General features: G+C 34.1%; 1 protein-coding gene and 1 long non-coding RNA gene across 13 annotated transcripts in view; both read left to right on the forward strand.

Annotated features, from left to right (window-relative positions):
- The window catches only part of CDH8 (cadherin 8), a 360,695-nt gene that overhangs the window by 305,651 nt on the left and 32,286 nt on the right, over nucleotides 1-22,758 (forward strand). For all 12 annotated transcript variants that reach the window (XM_083794664.1, XM_083794666.1, XM_083794667.1 and 9 more), the window contains one exon: nucleotides 17,464-17,585. In XM_083794664.1, the coding sequence (XP_083650790.1) occupies nucleotides 17,464-17,585 (122 nt within the window). The remainder of the gene's footprint in view (nucleotides 1-17,463; nucleotides 17,586-22,758) is intronic.
- LOC310879864 lies at nucleotides 5-17,456 on the forward strand. The gene is made up of 3 exons (XR_014571190.1): nucleotides 5-11,507; nucleotides 12,529-12,595; nucleotides 13,124-17,456. It is a non-coding gene; the product is annotated as an uncharacterized lncRNA (long non-coding RNA).

A 22,758-nucleotide genomic window follows, 5' to 3' on the forward strand; every position in this document is an offset into this window, starting at 1 on the left:
TATCTGTGACTATTTTCTGTTGGCTTTATAATTAATTTTATCAGTGTGTGCAGTGGAAACTGTGTATAAGTAAAAGATAAAACACTGATTTTTAAAGTACAGGTTTTTTTGAAAGAAAACAATTTCTGATGAAGTTCCATTTCTTGTGATTTTCAAAAATGTGCTTGTTTCAGTGAATAAAGTAATATAGAGTTTGAAGAGATATACAAGGACATTTATAGAGGGTGTATAGAGTAAATATAAAAAACCAGACATGTAGTGAGTTATAATAAGGCAGAAGAAATAAAACTTTGCTACACTTGAAGTAAGTTGTAGACTCAATGCAAAAGTTCTTAATGCTGAGAAATATTTTGTTTCAGTACCATAAATGATTAAGCACATGGTTATGTTACATTAAAGTAGCCCTATTTGATATTTGATTTTGGAAGAATATTTTTTTTTGTTGGGTGTTAATGTTTGGGAATGGGAATATTTGGGAAAAACATCCAAAGGGTGGTGAGGCACTGGAACATGTTGCCCAGAGAAGCTGTGGATGCCCCATCCCTGGAGATGTTCAGGGCCAGGCTGGATGGGGCTTTGGGCAACCTGGGCCGGTTGGAGGTGTCTCTGCCTTTGGCAGGGGGTTGGAACAAGATGGTCTTTAAAGTCCCTTCCAACCCAGAGCATTCTGTGATTCTGTGATACATGTGAATAAATTTACTCATATACAGCCATAACCAAAACCACATATTACTCTGATCTACAAAATTATTGTGACTGATCAGTACACCTAAGTCACTGGGAGCCAGGAGCTTCACCCTGTCTGGGAAATATGGGTTCTAGATTTTAGTCAAGAAGAATTATTGATTAATTTGGAATTGTGATTAAGTGCTGGTGGCAGGATCTGATAAGACATTATTTGTTATTAATATTAGCAGTATATTTTAAACCATAGATTTGACATAAACATATTGAAGCAAAAAAAAACAAAAACAAAAACCACAAAGATACAGGAAGTAGGTCAGTCATCCCTTGTCTTCATAACTGAAACATAAACTAAGAAAATGTTTCTGCTAAAGTTTCTATTCTGTGATCAATATATATGCATAATTCCCATAAGTGCATGCACACTTGACACATTGTCATAAGAAAGTTTGTCTTCAGAGCTTGATGAACTATGCTGCTAATTCTTGCATGTAGAAAACACAATTATGTTAATGCTTGCTTCTCCCCCAGAGTATCTTTTTTTTAAAGGATATAGTGTTATGATAACTTTTAGAGGTCAGTTTCATAATGTTGTACCTATGAATAAATGAATGAATGGGAGAATAAAAGATGCTTACTTGGAACATTTTTTTGTCCAATATTTTTCTTTGGTACTTGCTTTTAAAAACAAACATGTTAGGAATATGGGAGGGATAACTGACATGCATGCATAAATGACAAAGGTATGTCTGAGTAAACATAAGCTCTCGACTTATAACTCCTGTAAAATCTATTCATACGATCTGCCTTAATAATTTGTGTATTTCATTGCCAACAGTGCAGTTGTGCCAACAGTGTTCTGTTAATTGCTATTAAATCTTGTGGGCAAACACTACTTTGATAAATTAGCAAGAATACTTTCTGCTGGCAGGAAAGCCAAGCCAACACAGTGAATCACATTGCATAAAGAAAGAAAGAAATAAAGCTCCAGTTTCATAGAACATCTTTTTTGCCAGGTTAATATCAAGCCACTTAATAATTCTGCTGTTTTTAAAGGAGAAAGATATAAAAATCTCCATACCAATTTTCTCAAGACATGAGAAATCTCAATTCATGAGATCTACAAATAGCTTCAAAAGAAGAATTATTCAAATTCTTCAAAAATTCTTCAAATTTTTTCAATTCTTGAAAATTCAATTCTTGAAGAATTCAAATTATTCAAAAGAAGAATTATTAGTTTGTGATTCAAAGCTTTTCAGACACTGGAATAAAAAGGTGTAAAGTGAAGTAATTTTACATTTTATTTCCTCCAAAAAGTCTAAAACAAAAAAAAGAAAAAGAATAATTTTTCAAGAAACTTCTCCAATTAACTTTTTTGATGTGTATCGTGTGATTGTATGTGTGTATTGGAGCAAAGTTAACAGAATTACACATTTCTAAGTCACATCAGAATTAAGTGTGCCTCTTTCTTCTTCAGATTTCAAAAATGTAATTATTACTTAAGAATTTTATAAGTAATCACCTTGTCTTAAAACTTCATGGGAGCCTCAGCACCTATCACTGTTGTAAAATTGCCTCTGTTCAGACTGGCTACGAAAATAATAATGCCAATCTTGTTCTAAGCATTTGAGTTCCTGCTGATGGCTAGGTTGGTGTTTTTTGTTTGTTTTTGCATTCCTAATAGGATTATTTTACAAGAGCTGAATTTCATAGACTACTATATCTGCTTATTTAAAGATAAATTATTTTTAAACTATGCTTTTACTGAGAGTAATATTAATATAGTGCTGGTTTCTCCCATAAAAATAAGGATGTCAGCATCATTCAAGCAGGAGCATTTTCTCTTCCTAACCTAGCTGCTTTCCATGTCTGTTCTGGGCTCACCTCTATTTATATAGGCAATGATCAGTCCATTTCATTGCTGAAGCAGTTGCTTTCCAATCATAAGCCATGATATTTTTTTTCTTCATGATTCCCAGCCTGGTGGATCTTAAATATATCTTAATTTATTAACACTTTCATAAACACCAAGTTTTTCCAAAACGTAAATCACTTTTTCAGAACGTTGTGCCGGTACGTTACCTGCACTTAAATTTGTGCTTTAAGCACAAGTAATTTTTGGAAGTTTTCTGCTGTCACTATGACAAACATACTCATTTGTATCATCCCTCGGTTGTCTCGGTTGGGGAACTTCCAGGACAGGATTGGTCTGGGTGAATTGAACATAACTTCTTCTGTGTTTTCGTCTGGCTTGAGGATGAAGTGATACAGATTCAGACTGGCTGATCTTTATGATAGCAATCTGCTTTGGAGTGCAGGTGGATAATTTTAAACATGTTACTTATTTTTAATCTTTCTGAGTGACCTAAAATGTAATCTAACCCTTCCATGTCAAGCAAAACTAGGAGTAGAAGCATGAAAGCATGAGCCATGGGGACTTTTTTCTTTAAGTACTTAACAGGCAAAAGAGCAGTTTGGCTTATTTTCTTTTGGAGGAAGGACATTTCCTTTCCCTAGTCATAGGCAAGTGTCTTTTCTAGTTCTAATTCAGAATATATTAATGCTATTGGTGCCACAATCATACTCTGAGACCTGTGCAAAGTGGTACATTTTGGAGGGTGGCATTTTCCTGCTTTCACTTTCCCATCACTGGCTGACTCCTAATCTCTGTGAAGCAGTTTCTAGTTGTTGCTTTCATTGTATACACCACTACATACCTGCACCCTTTCTTCTGCTCTTGTATTCATATATACATTCTTCATTATATATTTAAATTAATATTTACTTCTTTTTAGTCTAACTTTTCCTCTCTCTGCTCATGTAATGACTTCACTATATTGATGAATTCTATCACAAGGATTGGTAAGAAAAGAATATTATAAAGAACTTCAACCTCGTTGAAAGATTGCTCTGAAATACAGGCTTAGAATTCACAGAAAAAAAATAAATAAATCGTGTATTAATGCTTATTGCAAGTATACTGAAAAATTATTAAAACTTTGAATTGATTCTTAAATTTTCTTTCTACATTGCTATGAATCCAAGTTTACTCTGCTCATTCAAGACTGGAGCCTGAACTTCTAGGTGATTACAATGTAGAGTTTCATTGGCAAATTGACCTTTCTCTCAGGGTGTACCTTTTGGTCTGTGGATATGAAAGGTGAACTTTGTTTTCTGTCACTCACAGGACTTTAAATACTGGATTAATGAGATTTCTCTTTTTTTGTTGTTGTTGTATGTTTAAGACTTATATGCCTGAAGGCTAAGGAGCTTAAAGTTGTATGCCAAGGTTGGGAGGGCTTTTTTCAGCGAGATGCATGAGAGAATGGGGAGTGGATATAGCCTTGCTTTGTACGTCAGGGCTGATTATGCTGCTCATATGTTTGGGCTCTCTGGAGCTAAGCCCTGAACAGGAAAGGAATCTGGGGGCATATGCAAGTATTCTCTGAGAGCCTGAATTGCAGTGCAGTAAGAATGAATGATTAACTTACAGACGTTTCTTTTGATGCCTTTTTTTCTTTTTTTCCCTCAGTATGTGCAAAGGCTCATCACATTTTTGTTTCTTTGGTACTTTTTGAAATGGAATTTTCTGACATTCAGTAAAATCCAGTAAAGTCAGGATCCTTAAAGTCATATGTAAACCCATTCATCTGAACACACAAATACATTTTTTAGTTTGTATAAGGTACAATTATAGCTATAACTACTGTTCGCATTGACATGCTCGTGTTGCTTGCATTAACTGGTTAGCAATTTTGCTGGGCAGTGAAGCAGAGCAGAGTTCAGGCTGAGCTAACCTCCTCAGTATTCTCTCAGTTTCTTGTACAGGTTTTGTAGTACTTATCGAGTTATGTGTTGTCAATGCTATTCAGCTACTAAAAGAAAATCAAATAGCCATGATTTATTTATTAGAACATTTTTGCTACATTTTCCACAGATTCTGAATAGAGTTCATTCTGATCATTCAAGCTATCGATTGTCATACTTGGACAAGGTGTATAGTAATTATGCTCTGTCTTCTTTATACCTCCAGATCCATGGATTCCCATTTCCATATTCTAATGTCTGTGAAAGCCACATTGCGAGTATTTCCTCAGCACCCTTACTGCATGTCTGATTAATACTAAGGAAGTGCCTTATACTTCAGTCATTGCTTTTTAATTGATGTAACAAGAGCAGCAATAAATGGAGAAAAAATGTCATTTGAAATCAAAGCAAAGACTTATCCCTGAGAAACTAACTTAGGCAAGAAAGAAGTGTGTTAGTAACATAATATAACTGCATAATATTCCTCCAATTTAAATATGAATATCCTGATATTTTCATTCTCATACCCCATAAACTGTATCTGAGATCTGTTTGAGACACAGGATTCCAGTTCCTTAAAAAAGAAAGAAAGAAAGAAAAGAAAAGTATACATCCATTATTAACAATGCTTATTTGGAATTCTCTTTAAAAAGTGAAGTAATCCTTTTCTCAGGAATATGTGTATTACATAGTAGAAATTCATTGAATAATATCACATATCTCAACGAGAAAAAATAGATATATTCCAATTTGCAATCGAGATTTACAAAAGAGATTTGTGAAGAACATACCAACAAATAACAGAAACCATGGCTCACAAACTTTAAAGACAAATAAATGATGATCCCTTTAAAGTTCTCAAGTTCTCCTGAAATAACAGTGAGTGGGCTACTCAAGATTTGTGTTTTCTTCCTAGCCTTTTTATGACCATGTGCAGCACTGGATTTCTGCAATCTCATTCAGGTCAAATCTCAGTTAAAGTCTGGGAAGAACACTGCCATGAGCATATTCAAGCATAGACAGGTTACTTTATAATTAGTATGGACTCCAGCCTTTTCAGATATACTAGGAGATAGAGAGATGAAGCGTGAATCCGTTTGCTCTGTTTCATTATGTTACTTGAAGGCTCTTCCAAAACTTCTCTTTTCTCACACTCTGCATCACATGCACAGACATGCAACAAGTCAGCTGGGGAATTCCAAATATATGCAGGATGGCATGGGAGAGGATGTTTGTTAGCCCAAAGCAATGCTTTTAGCCAAGTTTTACATTTCTGAGTGAGGGTTTTTTAATGGAATTTCTGTTTTCCTTATTCTCCAGGCAGTGTAGTCATGGAGCTATTATTTTGACTTTGATTGACTGCTTTTATCAAGTGACCCCTGATATTCAGCTATACTTGCCAAACAAAAAGCATAGCAGTGGGGTAGTTAGCCCTCACCTCCCTCCACCAAAGTGTTTGGCAAAGTACCAGAACTGCCACAACTAGTGCAAATTCTCGTGAATTATTAGTCAAAGCAGAAGATGAAAAGGTAGACAAGATCTTGAAATGGAAATGGTAATTTGACCACAATAAATATTTTCCAGGCATAGAGCATAATAATCTCAAGGACAAACCTGTGGGCTCTATCTGACAAAGGTAATCACCCATACCAACTGCATTCTTTAGAAATGAAGAAGTATGAGGCAATTTTATCACCTAATGGGAAAGGGCATAAAGCCAGGAAGACTTTTTGTGGTTTACCAAGAATATAAATACAATAATTGAATCATCACCCAACACATGCTTTACTAAAATTTATCTATATTGTATATTACTTTAAAAAATACAAGGACATTAATTAAAAAGGAAAGAGACATAATTACTCTTCAGAACAAGCCTTCAGATACAATGTACATTTTTAATGCCATGAATACCTTCACTCATGCTTTCATTTATTTAATGTTATTTAGCCTTTTATTGTAAAAATGACTATAGGCATTATTAGCAATAATTCTAACATTTTAGGGAGTTACTTGGGTGCATCATATAATTACCTGTAATTTAGGGCTGTGTAAATTTCAGTAAGTTTTAGAAGGAGAAGGAAATAAGCCTTTATGGAGGTTTAAGCAGGAGAAGCTCAGGAATATTAACCTTTTTTGCTTGACTCTTTTCTCTCTGGCTTAGTGGAACTCAAACTAGATGATCCGTCATTTTTGCACTGACAGAATTCAGTAGGGAATTTTTTTTTCATTTGCACGTACATACAGGGCTACACAGAACTCCATAGATTCTGATGGGTCACGGAGAATTTGCCACTGGTCAGTGGAGGGCTGGCATATTGCATAAAGGTGGTTTGCAGCTCTAAGCTGTTAAAGTGCATTCAGACATGTTGTAAGATTTCCCCTTAGTGTTTTTCTCAGCTCATGAATGGCAAGAGACGTGATCCACATGGATACCAGTGTGGGAGAAGCCATATTATGAGGGAATATGAATGGGAAAGGAGTGCACTTATGAAACAATCTTTGTATAAATTGGGCTCGCTCGTTTAGGAGCTAGAATTAAAATTCAGGTGTGGGGAACCGCATACAAGTTAGTAACCTTTGATTTCAGAGAAAAGCATGTAAGGCAGCCGTGAATAAATCATCTGGGATGATTAACTGGGAAAGAAGTCTGAGGAGGTAATAAGCGTACTTACAGCAAGGAAAAGGACAGAGATCTGTATCAATAGTCTAGATTCTTTCATTTCTGGTTTCAGGGCATTATAAAGCCAGGTTAGACTTCTCAGTTCTAGATTTGCAAACATTGATTTCACAAAAACAGTGGAATTTGAGAACAATGTTTAAAACATAAAATGCAAAAGATTAGGAAACTAAGTGGTGTTTTAGGTGAGACAATGTCAGTTCACCACTTAAATATATAACACAATTTTAGATAATGGTGTTTTAGGCTTTGTGGGGCACAAGACAGATAAGGATTCAAGTAAGGAGCAGAAGGGTCATTAGTGAAAATGTACTTGACTAACTTATGTGAAGCATGTTTGTTAATTACTTACAGAAAACTGGAGGAATGCTTAAAGTGACAATATACCTAAGATATTAGCAAAATGTGCACATTGTTAAACTGAACAACCAACAGTTGGCCATCTGCACTTTGAACACTTTGATAACAAAAATTTCTGAGAAAGTATGATTCATCTTAAAAATACTGTCTAGTATTCATCTAGTTTGATAAGAATTGATTTACTCCTTCTAAGAAGAATGTGACTCTATCTAAAATCTCCACCTTTTTTTTTTTTTTTTTCTGTAAGACTGAAGCATAAGAGTAGGTCAGAGTAGAGGTTTGTAACTGGATTTTATTTTTCTTTTAGTCAATCTTCTTTAAGCAGTTTTTTTTTTTTTTCCTAGAATAAAGACTCTACTCAGAGTAGCATGCTTTGAGCTTCTAGTAAAGTTTCTGATTGACAAAGAATGATGGTATTTTCTGTCTGAAAAACAGAGCATTTTAAAAGGTATATGCAGGTCTGCTGGGGTCATCTTTTTGCTGGTGGTGTGCAAGTAAGAATTTTTGGATGCTAAACTTCTAGAACCTGAATCAAGTCAAGCCCATCCAGCAATATTTTATCCATGAAGGGAAACGTAAGATCAATAAATTACACTATTAAGAAAGTTAGTCCCAGGAAGGAATATGAGCTCTAAAAATGATTACATTTAAATGCTTCTGTGATACGGTCTTGTTTAATACAAAGTTTTCTTAAAGCATTTTGATGTTTTGACTAACAGTAAGGAAGAGAGAGGTTTCATTTGGGCTATTAATTATTTGACTTCACTCCACTCATGAAATCATTTACAGTAAAAGTAATCCCAAAATATTCCAGACGTCTTATCCTCAATCAGTCTGCTTATTGTTATTATTGTTGTTAGTCATTATAAAGTTTCAAAGCTAATTATAATTGACAACAAGACCTTGCATATCTGAGTCAATATTTTATAACATTTTAATATGCATGATGTATTAGCATATTAACAATGTAATTGCTCTAAAGTGGGGTCCAGATTCCTGACTCCTTCATGCTAGCACAGTTCTCTTGATTAACCTGGAATCAAGCAACACAGCAGCAAATCATGCCCCTGTACATTTGTTGTGTCTTAAACTTTTCTTCAAATAATTTTCTCCCTGCCTGTTCACTGGTTTATTTTTTTGAGGCAGATCCTATTCTGCCACTCAATGGCACCATATTATTTTCTGGACATTTTTCTCAATGTGATATTTAGAAATGAAAACCTACTCCTTTCTCACAACAATTAAGGCATTACACTGCCTCCAAAAATCTGGAATCCTAATTAGGTATGTGGTGCTGTGATCTGCAAGAAGTAACGATCTAGTAGCATTTCCATCACACTGTTGTTATTGCTAGTCTCTCTATTATGGGTTCCTTCCAACTCAGGATATTCTATGTGGCTCCCAATAGTTTTCTGTGGTTCCCTGTTTTCCTGACTCTTTTGTCTTTCTTACTGGTAGGTGTCACAAGGAAGTGAAAAAAGCTTTTCAAAAGCTTGGAGCTGCCTTTTGCTAAAATTGAGGGTCTATAGAATAGTGTTTCCTAGTTGCAGATGTTTCTGGAGATTTCAGTTGTGGTTAGTTTTGCTATTGCTTATTCTTGAAGTGATGTATATCTCTTTATCATGTTAACTGATCTGGATTTTTCTTTTATTTGCATTGATTTTGCAAAAAAAAAAAAAAAAAAAAAGTAACTGTGTAACTTCAAACGTTTCTAACCCGCCTTTCTTTTTGGTTTTTAAGTCCGCTGTTAATAGTTGTCAAAACTTAAACCGTATTGTTAATTTCTGTACTCATAACAGTTCACCTCTTACATATGTAACACAGTTAATTTATTGAAAGTGACATAACTGCAAACTACAGCCTGACTTGCATCCTTGTTAGCGAAAAATAGGGCTGAATAACACAATACTGTATCAGAAATATAGGTTGTTTTCTGCCAACATTTGTTTCAGTTTGGTCTCTGGATAGATGTGTGGGTGGAAGGATGTTGGCAGTGTACAATTTTTTTCCTTGAGGATTTATTTAGGATCCGTGAATAAAACAGCATTGTTTTCATTGTCGTGAACCTGACATGACTATAGCAGCTTCCAATACAACCCGCTCAAGCAGCTATACTAATAATTTATTTTGAATTATGTATTTGTTTACTCATATTGATGTGTCACATATAACTTGATTATGTGTCACTATGAATATAAAGCTCACTGTGGTCAAAATTAGATATGCAGAAGAACAGTCTCTAAGGACATGCTGTTTGCAACCAGAGCTTCTGAGAAGAGACAAGTACCCATAATTGCTACTCAAATATTGAAAAGGTGCTACAGTTTCTGATTAGGATGCCCCTTCTGAATCTCTTTTCAAGGCTCATCCCATCCCTTTGTTCCTCCGACTTTAATATTCATCCGTCTCTCTCCTTGTGCATACCCCGTGCAGTCTAATCGCTCTCTTATGCAGTATGTAGGTTAAATGTAATGAGCACTCACGTTACCTAGTACATCTAATATCTAGTATGTCTTCTAGCATTTTCTTTTCCAAGTCCACAAGAATGAATAGGAAGAGGTGACTCTGAAGTGAATTTTTCAAAACACAAATACTGTGAGTTAAGGGAGACCACCATTGAAAGTGATTTATGATAACCTGAAACTCAAGTTTCTGGGTTGTTGGGTTTGTGGGAAGGGGCACAAGGGGAGGGTTGCCTAGGCTTGACATTCCCCTCCAGCTCTAAGATCGATATGACAGTTTCATATCATTGGTTTATCGTCTGCTCACTTAATGACAAAATTACAGCTCACTTACCATGAACCCTGTTTCTCAGTCACATTGCAGCAGCAGGTAACTTTTCCTCTTTTAACTTGCATGGCAAAATTTAAACAGAACGGTATCTTTTGATTTTCTCATATAGCTAGGGTTTTAGTAGGAGACACTCTTCACATCTGTAAACTACATTTGAGGGGGTGTTTTACTGCTCGAATCTAATTTTGCCTTTCCGAGCCCTCTTGATCTCTCTTTATGCATTCAAACAAGACAAAGTCATGCATATACACCAAGCAAAATACGACACTTCTACAAAGAATTACAAACATTTCCCAGTTTTGCAAATGGATCTTTCAATTCACCAAGGATCAGAGGTAATTATAGAGTAACTATTTGTTAGGCTGATGAATAACCGCACAGCTTAATGGTATGAAAAATAACAAAGAGGTTGCATTTGAGTATCAAATGATAGCCTGCCCTTAGATATGCAAAATGGGAGCTGATTCCTTTAATATATATTGTCTATATGAAAATAATATACTTTTTAATATATATATATATATTGTTTTATTATCAAGTTTATATACCCATGTTGATCCTTTGAAGTTAACAAAGTACCCATTTGAAGTCATGGCTTTAATTTAAATTATATTTAAATTTTAAATCTTATATTATTTTAAATGTAGGAAATAGATCATGTAATATTAAGGACAAGGACTTGATTAAACTTTCAGAGTAAAAGAGATTTGATTAACTTCAGTAGAAGTGGAATCAGGCATTGAAGTGAAAGGGAAAAGTAAATACAAAAGCAGTCAGTTTGAATTACTTTGCTACTACAGTGGCAAGCAAAGGACTCTGTGCTGAGTTAGGTGAATGTCAGTGGTAAGAAAATGATGTTTGGTCTTTTTGCAGACATGTTTCATTTTTCTGCAAATTTCAGGTAACTGATTCAAATTTTCTATTCATTATGGGCTATATTAAATATTTTTGTATGTCTTCCGTGCCCTAAAGCAAAACCAACCAAACAAAAACACAGAAAAAGAAAATGAGCATCTGAACGAGGCTCGACGAATATGGCTTTATATAAGAAACGTTTTCTGTCATGGCTTGTGCATCTATCACGGAAATTTTACTCTTTCTTTTCTCTTTTTGTATTAGCAGGAAACTGAAAGTATAATCTGTCCTTTTATCGTAAGCCATACATCTTATGTATTTATTAAAGGTAGGTAGATCTTAGTCACTCTTTATAGGTGAAATTACCTTTTAAATACAAATTTATATTTGAAGTCATTTACTTGAAAATGTAGCCTGTCCTCAGATTCCAACCCCCCCCCCCCCCCCCCCAACTTGTCCTCCTTTCCACAATATGCAGTCAAAACACACACTCTACCTGGTTAGCCGCTATGTATGGTTCTCTTTGATTTGTCCATACCTTTGGAAGCATGCATTTTGCAGGACATTTTTTCATAGCAATGAGAGGTGGAAAAATGAACAAAACTGAAGGAAGTAGAGGATTTTGAGCAAGTCCTTGGTTAAACTTGACAGTCTATTCATGAGGAAATAAAAACAGACTGTAGCATAGCTTTGTTCTTGACTTGTTCCTCTTTCACCTGTAGACCATAATAAAATAAACTGAGGGATCTACTGAAAGGTGACAAAACTTTTCAATACCATTGTTATTTTTCTCCCATAGAATGACTTAAGGAATAAACCCAAGAAATATATTTCATATCTTTTTATTTCTCCCTCCTTCCTACACATATGAACATGCAGAGGCTCACCAAAATCTGTACTCCTCTAATACGTTACAGTGTGCTGAAATAAATATAAATTTTGAATAAGGGCTTGTTTCTTGTCTTAGCATTTTATTCGGAAGACATTCTACTGTGCATTGATATGTTTATGTTATTTTACAGATACTCCACAACTTTCAGTATTTTCTGTATTTTCTCATCCTTTTTTAAGAACGGGGGTGTTGTTAAATCTTTATGGTGACCAGTCCTGTTTATTTGTTTCTTTCTGGTTTGGTTGTTTGAATGTTATCTAAATTCAGAAATAGCTTATGGTATGTTATTTTTAAAAGAATTTCAGAGTCTTTATCAGGCAGTCAATCTCTTTTAAATCAGATCATTACACAACACTTCAGACAAATGAACACAGTATTTATTGCTAGATATGATTTTTACTGTTAAACTTCAACATAAATAAAGTTTCGGTTTCACAATAGCATCTCTGTTTCACAGGATTCTTGAAGCAGAGTTGTTAGTTTCATATGGCAAAAGAATTGTTAGAAGCTGCAGTGTTTTAGAGGTAAATGATTGCACAAAGAAAATGACAACATAAAGCCAAAAAGGAAAAATAAACTTGTCCTGCATGTAGATTATCTTACTAAAGTCATCGGATAAAACTTTGATAAAGGCGTGGGGAACAGATCTGTTAAAATACAACTTAATAAGTTTGAAGTATGAGAGATGTAAAACAAGTGCTGTTGTTTTTATTAAGTCAGTGATTCAGATTTTGTTTTGATTTCTCTGTTAGAACTAGGACTTCTAATTTAAAATATTATTAGAGTAGAAATTTCACTGAATCAGAGAAGCATGAAATAGCTATTTCCAAGCCATATGATGACGATAATAATAATAAAAGATGTGTTATTTTCGAGGAGTCTACCTTTTATTCAGGTACTTCATTTTAGTTAAAATGCAAGACAGTTTATGACTTTTTAAAGAGAACCTTGATGTGATTTGGATGCTTTAATTAAATAAGGGAGAAGTGGATGAAACTGGATTTCTTTGTGTTAAATAAATGATGAAATTACTTTTTTTTTTTTTTTTCCAGCCAGTAATTCTCTCTTGTAAAGACCACTGCTTTTTAAGACCACTGGTACATATATCTACCAAGGAAAGACAATGGAGAAGTGTTTTAAGCATGTTTATGAAGTGTTTAAGAAATGCTTATGGGAACTGAATACTGGCATTATATTCTGCCAGCTATGGAATAAGACCCCAAATTTGATTTATAAGGTCTAACTACTCCTAGTATTACTTGCTGCATCTAGGAGCAATGTTAACATTTCTATGCTTTGCATTAGAAACTTCCAGTGATACACATATTTTTCTCAGATATGTAGTTTTTTTTCAGGAAGGATGAAAGAAGTTGATCACAGTAAGAACTAGCATAGATCTGCAGCCTACAAAATCTAAGTTTGGAGACACTAAATGGCTTGAACATAGGATTTTTTTTATTTGATTTTGATTCTCTCATCTGAACTATCCTTTTTGTATCAAACTGCAGCACTTTTTTATCCTGAGTGTTTCAATGGTATGTTACTCAAAGATGATTACCAGCAAGGTGTATAGTTCAAGCATTTGAAGTTCAAATACAATTTGAGAACTAGGGAGAAAAACAGAAGAGCTTCTTAAAAGAAGAGCAGAAGGCATCTTAAAAGCTTTTAAACCTTTCAATATGCATTTTTAAGCTCACATTGACTTTCCATTATATTTGGAAATTTATTTATTATCACCAATAATTCCACTACTTATTTTGTCATTGAATTACCCTTTCCTTATACCTTTCTTACCTGTCTAGATTTTTTTTCTTATTTTTTTTTTCTGTGTGTATCTGTGTGTGTGTGCATTGTGCTCATCTACAGCAGACTGCTGGATCTTACAACTGTGAACAGTAATTGATACTTCAGTGCAGCGCATAAAAGAGTTCTACTTCTAGGAAATTATCTACACTATTTGCATATGTGTTTCTTAGAGATACATGCTGTGCTGTGGCAGTGCTGTCCACAGATGACTAGTTGAATGTATTTGAAATTAAAAACTAAATCCTTCTGTGCAGCTTTACCCTGAAAAGGATTTTGGTAAACTAGACTAGTGGAAATTTTGCTCAGTATTTTTAAATAGAATGCCTCAATGTCCTAAATTTTCCAGCTAAGACATTGCTTCTCAAGTGACAGCCCTAATGATACATTTGTATTGCAAGACTCAAGGGTAGATCTCTTTAAGCTGTGCGTCACCATAAATACAGCTGATGAAGCCTTTACAAATTCAGTTAGCTCCTTAGAATATCTCTAACTCTACACCCTTTTATGATTTTGCATAAAATATTTCATAGGAATTCAATCAAACGGTGTTACTATTTACATCAAATATAAAATATTTAGTCTCCCCTAATTCTACTGACTGTGTGGTTCAGTGGGAAAAAAAAAAAGATATATATACACAAAGTAATTCAAAATTCAATTTTGTCACTAGTTTAGAAAGAGCTGACTCCATTCACAAACAAGGAAAAATTCTGACCATTGAATACTAATCAATGTGAAGGTCAGCTGTGTACGATGGCGAAGAGCTAGCCTTCTCTTTCCTCATTGACCCCTGGGGATTCCTGGGTGCATGCTTGAGAGGAAAGAACCATCTGTGGAGGTGAACAAGGAGAGCACATCTCCTAGGAAGGGGACATTGGCAGAAGTCAAGGATTAACAGGCAGTTCAGAAACTGCCAATGCTTTCAACAGCTGGTTTATGTGAATGAAACTAAAATTTCCAGGACAGCTACCCATGCAAACATAACATTTTTTGCTCTAATACATCAGTGTGGATCAACTTCAAATGTTTCCTACTGTTTGTGAGGAAACAAAGACAATGGGCATTGCTAACAGCAATGGATTTAAGCTTTAGAAGGTCATCCTCCGCATACGTGTTCTACCACCGAGAAGTTTGCAGACATTTAAAGTATGAAAATGGGCAGATAGAGTTGTTTTATCTTGTCAGTGTTCTCATGCTCAAGTGAAAACAGGATTTACTTAGTGAGAATTCATAAATTTGTTTTAATAGGTACACTTAGAGTGATTTTTATTTATGGTGATTATTTATTTCATTTATTTTCACTTAGTATGAAGTGAAAATTCATTGAAAAATTTGCAATGACAAAATAATACAATGTGTTCATGTGGTTGACAGTACAAGCAGTAGATAAAATTCCCTCACCATCTCTCTTCTCAGCAATAAATTTCATCATAATCACAAGAACCCTAATAGGTAGCGGGTATCCCCTTGTTTGGAGATTTCCAAACAACTAGTTGGGCCTCTCTTGTGTTTAGTAGATTAATTTTTTAAATGAATTCTCATCAAATTTCTAATTATAATATCTTTAAATTTAATGTTTGTATTTCTGATGAAAGACAAACATTTTGGGGGCAGTCACGAGGGACATGAATAATTTCTTTAGAAGCTTATCTAATTAATTACATTTCTCTGTAATGTCTTTAAAATTTGAACTGCTATCATTTCATTAATTTAGATAAAAGTGAATCTTTAGTGTTTAAATATGACACTAGTGCTGAGAATTATGATAAGCTAGGAATTCATTGTCTGTATTTTTATCAAGTTAAGATAAAATGTGTTTTAAATGTTTGGGATTCATTATTTGCATATTAACATTTATTTGACTTCAAATACGTTATTATTTCATGGCATAAGTGTTCACCTCACCTATTAATAAGTAAAATCATATGATGTGAAACTGACATAAATATTATTCTTATAATATTTCGGAGGTGGGGGAAGGTTCTTTTTCTTCTGTAACACGTCTTTTTCGAAACTAAAACTTGTGACTTCTTCAAATGGGAAGTATTTAAAGTCTGATGTCTTGTAATCTTCCATATTCAATACAGGTGGAATTTGAGTATTTCCTGCCATCCAGCAAGTGTAAAGCCTTTATAGGTGAAGCCTCAAAAATTATGGCTGTTTTTAGCATACAAGGAAAAAAAAATATGCCAGAGGAAGGGTTTGATTAAGTCACAACACAACTAACTTTGATGGAAAACACAAACATAGACTATATTCTGTGGTTCTTCCTGTAATCATCTTTACCACTTGTAGGGCTGCTACCAGCCACATCACTGGCCTCCAGGCCACTGGCAAAGCCTAACCTACTTTAATTTTTTAAATTTATTATCACAGGTACACGGACTACAAGTCAATAGCAACTTCTTTCCTGCTCCCAAGAATTAATTCTGTTTTCTCCTAAGTCAGTTCTGTATTGTTAGAAAATGGAACCCATATAGGCTGCTAAGTTGTCACATACGTACATTGATACCCTGACTCTTAACGCAGGAGCTTTCTCACCTGTAGTAAGAATTTAAGGTGAAAGCACATAGCTAAATTGCAAGTCTGACCTGCAGTTTAATTCATGTAGTGTGCAATTGTTAATGGTATAAGCACAATAAAATACTGTGCTGTAAGCTTAAATTCAGTAAAAGATGGTTTTTGAAACTAGGATTGGGCTGCTTGCACAGGCGTGCATGTCCTCTAGAACATTTTTTAAAACTTCAAATCAGCTGGTCATCTCAGTTTAAGTAAAGTTCATGTATTTGCTTTTTGGGGGAAAATCATAAAACCTAAAATATTTACTAATAGTCTCTTAAAATAAATTAACTATGCTGAATTGAAGGAAAGACTAGAAACTGACTGAAATTTATTCAAAGTAGAATGCAAACTGTTGCTTTAGCTTTTCTTTACTTACAGCTTAATAAGATTATTCTACTCTACAATGATAAACTCCTTTATGCAAAATAGCTTTATGTTATAAATGATGAGACGTTATTTCAGTGAAGGACTATGTTCACAGGTCATATTTTTGGTTAGCTGCACATGAATCAAAGCACTTTACTAGTCCAAAGTGCAATCTAGTTTTACCTATGTCAATCTTACAATGTTCTTTTTTCACAGTGTGGGTCTCCACATTAATAGTATTTATAATGAAGAAATAATAGAAGTGCAGTCAGAAATGCTAATAGAGTAAAATGCTCTGCGCTCTGCCAAAGATAAACAAAGAAATAAATCTCTGTTGTTTACAGCCTTCCCTTTTCCATGTATAATGGACTTTATCAATAAAACAATACAAACTTCATCAAAGAAAAATCTTACCAATTTAGTGCAAGAAAGGTCTTCATTGAGCTAATCTCCAACAAACGCTGTTTATAATAGGGGTGTATTTATTCTTTTCAACCATAAAATACTGGCCATCCATCTTTATCTCATGCTCCAACTCTACGATCCATTACAGATAAGACAACCCAATCAAGCATGGACAGTATGGTTTCTATTGAAGAATTTGTGTCAAACCCAGATTAAATCTGTTTACCTTTTATGCTATGATTTCTTTTCTTAGGGAACCACAGTCAAGTGTCCCGGGTGCCTGTTGCTATCAAAGTTCTTGATGTAAATGACAACGCTCCTGAGTTTGCGTCAGAACACGAAGCATTTTTATGTGAGAATGGGAAGCCTGGACAAGTAAGTATCTCCATGGTTTTTGAAGTAATTTATTTTTGAGTAATTTTTGAGTAATTTGGTGTGAGAGAACGGGGTGCAGTTTCTTCCTGTCATTTTATCTTATCTTTATTCCCAAAATATGTGTCTATGTTCTTGCTAACCATAAATATTCATTTAAGATATATCTGTGATCATGTTCTCTGGTAGATCTTTCTATATAAGGACATATATGTTTTTAAAATTTGTAAAGTTTTAAAGTAAAGGTAGGTATCTTCTGTCAATATCCAGAAGAAATATCGAAAGTCTTTAAGCTTTCACTGTTTCCAGTCTTTTTGATGGAGCTCATCACTTCGTAAATTCACATACTTTAATAGTTAAAAATATAATCCAGCCTGAATCTCAGTTCAGACATTGAACTATATTGCAGTTTGTCATAGGTATAATTTAGGAGAAAAACTTAAAACAATAAAACCATTCTCCTCTGCCTATATCTCAGTTATTATCTCAATCTAATTCTTACTCAGTTTTCTATGATAATTGGAAAAACAAAAAACAAAACAAGAAAGCAAACCAGAACTTGGTGGAAAGTCAAGTAATTTGTAAACGAGTTTAAAGTATTTAAAGAGAGACAGGGTGTTGGAGAACTTGAGTTCCGCGTTTTTCTTATATCTCAGGGGAAAAAAAAAAAAGTGATTTTGCACATAATTTCCTTCTTAATTTGATGAAATTAGACTGTTGGCTAAGAAATTTACAAAACACTACAAGGTAAAATAAATGTAGCTAGACTTCAAAAGCAAGGTTTAACATCTGTAGCCTTTTTCAAGGGAAATTAAACACATTTTTTAAAAAGCATCCATTTTTTATGACAAATGTACAGAATAAGGGAAGAATATTTCATGTCATATAAATTGCAAGGTAAAGATTGAAGAAAATTTAGACTTTCACAAAACGAGGCAGTAACTGAGATTTAACTTTTGTCCAACTTGAGAAATACAGTATGTTATAGCAATTCACTGTTTTTAAACTTTATTTCTAGCTTGTGACATTTTATTTAAATAAACAGCAGTTGACAGCATGACACTAGACTTGTTAATCCAACTATTCCTGTGTCTCGTGGGTGTTAGGCATTGAATTCACTATTTTCCAAAGTAGGTTACCTGACAATAAAGTTATAAATTATATTCTTTTAGTTCTACTAAATGACAACCTATATAGTAGTATATGATGACCTACCTCTATCAAGACTGGATTGTTACTGATGATTTGACTCTCTAGCAGCACCCCTTTTTGTTAATTAAAAAGGTGTCAAAAAGGTGTCACGTAAAAAAGAAAAATTCTGTCTAACCACTGAAAAGATTATTGAAATGTGCCCTGAAGTGCAGACATTTCTCAGCAGACAGTTATGTTACTGTTGGTACTGAAGTTCCTCTAGTTCAGAGCGGATTTCTGTTCGCTCAGGGTGGATTTCAGATGCTGAGTAGTTATGTTTTGTATGATATATTAAATCGTAATGAGAATAGCTTTATCCAAGGCTCAGTAAGCTTCCCTGAAGTCAGAAAGATATGTTGCATAGTGTTTTCTGGATATATTTATCTATCACATTTCAGCTTTAAGAGATTTGAAAAATCTTTCCACCATTTTCACTTTGGAATAAAACAATAAATGAGGTAATTGGGAGTCAGCTGCTAAAAGAGGTTTTTGTTTAAGCACTTATGGACAACTTTTGTTAAACCATATGTTATTCTTCAACCTCATCAACACTTACACTCTTGATCTGATGGCAGATGTCTCTTGAGCATGAATTCTCATGTGAACTTTATAAATGGTTATGCAGTATGCTGCCAACATGGATGAGGTGGCACTGATCCTGCAATTTATTCTGTTTTAATCAAATAACATTAAGGGGACAGTAAGTATGCAGCAGTGCAGAATAGCAGAATAATCAAGGTTAGGTTCTAAATTAAAGTTGTCATTTAAAATATATTTTAATAAATATTTTATAATATATATATTACATATATATTAATAAACATTTTCATATCTATACTACTGGGTTATTTTTTCTTGTGCTCATTATTCTATATTCAAATTTTGCAATAAATCATATTAATCCGTCAAGATGTAGAATTCCAAAAATGAAATATGTCACTGCTACAAAATAGCTAATGTGAGAAAGACCACCATTTTGCATACTAACAAAAGCCTAATTTGGATGTTTCTCCAGAGTTTAAACTGAAATGTTAGATACGCAGAAAAGGCACAGTTGTGTTGTGGTATTTCAGTGTATTTACATTTACAGTTCAGTTTAAATGTAAGTTTAAATTAAATATGAATCACCATAAAGGAGATTACATCTGAACCTTCTCTGAGACATTATTTGCAGCCCCTAAATATATTGACTGAACCTTCTATTCCCGTTCAGTTTCTAAGTGTTCTATTTTGGGTTCTGATATAATTGCGAGTGGCAAGTGCAGCTGCTAGTGATGTGACAGAATGTATTAAAAACTGTTGATGTATAACGTTGCCAGATGCACTTGCTTTGTTTTAACCTACCTCTAACAGTAGTACAGCTAGTAGGAGAGGAAAGGGAGGAAAAGAGGAAATGTTTGTCCATGCACATATTCATGTGCACATTTTTACACATAAAGGAAAGTTGCTATAAGTGTTTCTTTGTCAGTTTCAGGAGAAAAAACTGATTTGAACATACTGTTGCAGTACTTCTAATCTAACAGTGAACCAGCTCATCCATTTACATAAAGCTAAAGCCAGAACATTGTTTTCCCCTACTCCTAGAATAGAACATCTGTATTGCTGCATAAAGAAAAGTTCCTCCCACATTGTTCCCAGGTCCAGACCCAGTTTTCTCCAGTAAAGTGCTGTTTGCTCAAAACAAAGCTACAGAATTTTCAAACACTTAGATAGCATAGACAGTGATGTGCCAGTGCTTACCCCTGTGTGTAAACTAAAACAACATAAAACCGAATGCAATTTTCCCTGAGTCTCTCACCATTTATTTCTATTCTGTTTAGTTACCCTAATAGCATGGATTGGCTTTTTCTGATGTTAGAAATCTTCAGATAGATCTTTGTCTCCCTGAAGAGGCAAAATTCATGCAAAGGGCAACATGAAGGATCTAGCAGTAAATGGCTGGCTCTAGGTGAAAAGGCAAAGTAAAAATTGTACCATAATGAGTCTACTGCTCATAGTGTTACGAATATACAAAGTAATTAAGAGATAACCATGAGCAGCAGTGTAACTACAGAAGTTTTTTCAGAGTAGGCAGAACAGTTTTGAGAAGAGTAGGGAAGAGCTTAGTAATTATAAGGAACCATTCTACTTCAGGCCAACAAGTTGCATCACAGGGAAAGACTTCTACACAGTACCATATATTAAAGTCACATGTACAGAATGTGTAGTCACATTGATAATAAGTTTGTTTTTCTATTTATCCTTCTACATCATTCATTATGATTATACTGGTAATCTTTATACATATTATTTCAGGCATACGTGGCTTTGTAGAAATGTAATAAAAATTTGCAGACTATAATGCTGAGTTGTCCTAGGGGATCATTTAAGTATTAATTTCAATCCAGAGTTGCTTGTTAAGCAAAATATGCTCATTTACTATGTTCCCAGTAAGTATATGTACAGAATCAAATATATACATGAATTTTTAATACAACATCAAAGTTGAAATTTTATTTGGAATAATTTCAAAAATTTCAAGATTTAACAGCTGAAGGGATATTAACTTTCACTCTAGTGCTTACAGATAAGCAGTTCAAAAATCAGTTTTCATTTTACTTATTATTATTATAGACCAGTTTCATTATATGGAACACCTTTCTTCTGCATTTTTTACTAGGACAGAAAATAAAAAAAGAAATCTGTAGTGATAGGGATGGCAGGACAGCCCTAGAAGTTCCTCTACCACATTATGTACAACAAATCAAGATAAATAATCTTCCATTACACTATCACACAACACTGACCAATAAATCATGTTCCTCAGCATACTAAAATGTGGTAATGAGAATTAGTGGACTTTTCTCACCCCTGTAGAGTAAAAGATACAGCAGCTTTCTATCACTATATATGTTATGCTTTTTTTTCTTTCTTTCCTTCTTTCTTTCTTTCTTTCTTTCTTTCTTTCTTTCTTTCTTTCTTTCTTTCTTTCTTTCTTTCTTTCTTTCTTTCTTTCTAAGAGCTTATTTTAATGCAAACACAAAGAAATAAGGTTGCTATAGAAACACTAACTCTTAATTCTTTGATGTGTGCATATAACACAACAACTGTAGTATTTCACTAAGCCTGTCTTTTGCATATAATTTTATGTGCATTTTCAGAGAAAGAATGATTTGGTAAACAATGAGGGAAATGGATGGAAAGAAATGAAATATTAGAAAGAATTCTATAGGACATTAAGACATATCTGTTGTTACTGAACAAAAAAAAAAAGAACAACAAAAAAGAAAAAATAGCAAAGAATATGGTCAGTTTCTGTTTCTTGAAAATTTTCGATTTAGATTATATTTTAAGTGTTTTTGTGTGCTGAAAACCCATATCACTAATGCTGTTGGCTTCCAACTTACAGGTATGTTGACTGAAATCCTGGGGAAAGTGAAGTGAATTTTTACAGTCAACTCTCCTACATAAGGCTGAAAAGAATTAACAATTACATAGCCAGTAGAGATTAAATTGCATAATCATTGGAAAAACAGCACCTATTAAGTGCAGTTGATCCTCCAGTCTTTGCTGTTTCATTTTCCTTTTTCCCTATTGTTACTACATTGTAGCAGTGTTTGAAAAACAAAACAAACATAAAACCTATGTGCCAAATATACTTGTCTGGAATTCCGTTCTAAATTGCTCTTACCTAAGATGCAGAATTTGTAGTACCTAGTCCAGCCCTGGACCAGACGCAGATGGGTAGTTTCCCTTTAGTTTAGTTTTGTTATGCCTCTGCAAAGAGCAAGCTGAAAATGTTCCACATCTGTAAGTGGGTTTATCTCTGCAGTGGGACAGATGATGTCTGCTTATAGTTTTTCACCTGTTTACATCTTTTTCATTCTGTGTAGCTCTCCGTTATGCAGCTACATTGGAGACGTATTAAATTGGAGACCTACTTCTTTAAGAAAAATCTGTGTTAGGCCTTCTTTTTCTCCCATTTCTTCTAATACATGCATTTGAA

This window comes from Anser anser (assembly GCF_964211835.1).
Source record: "Anser anser genome assembly, chromosome: 11".
Classification (NCBI taxonomy): Eukaryota; Metazoa; Chordata; class Aves; order Anseriformes; family Anatidae; genus Anser; species Anser anser.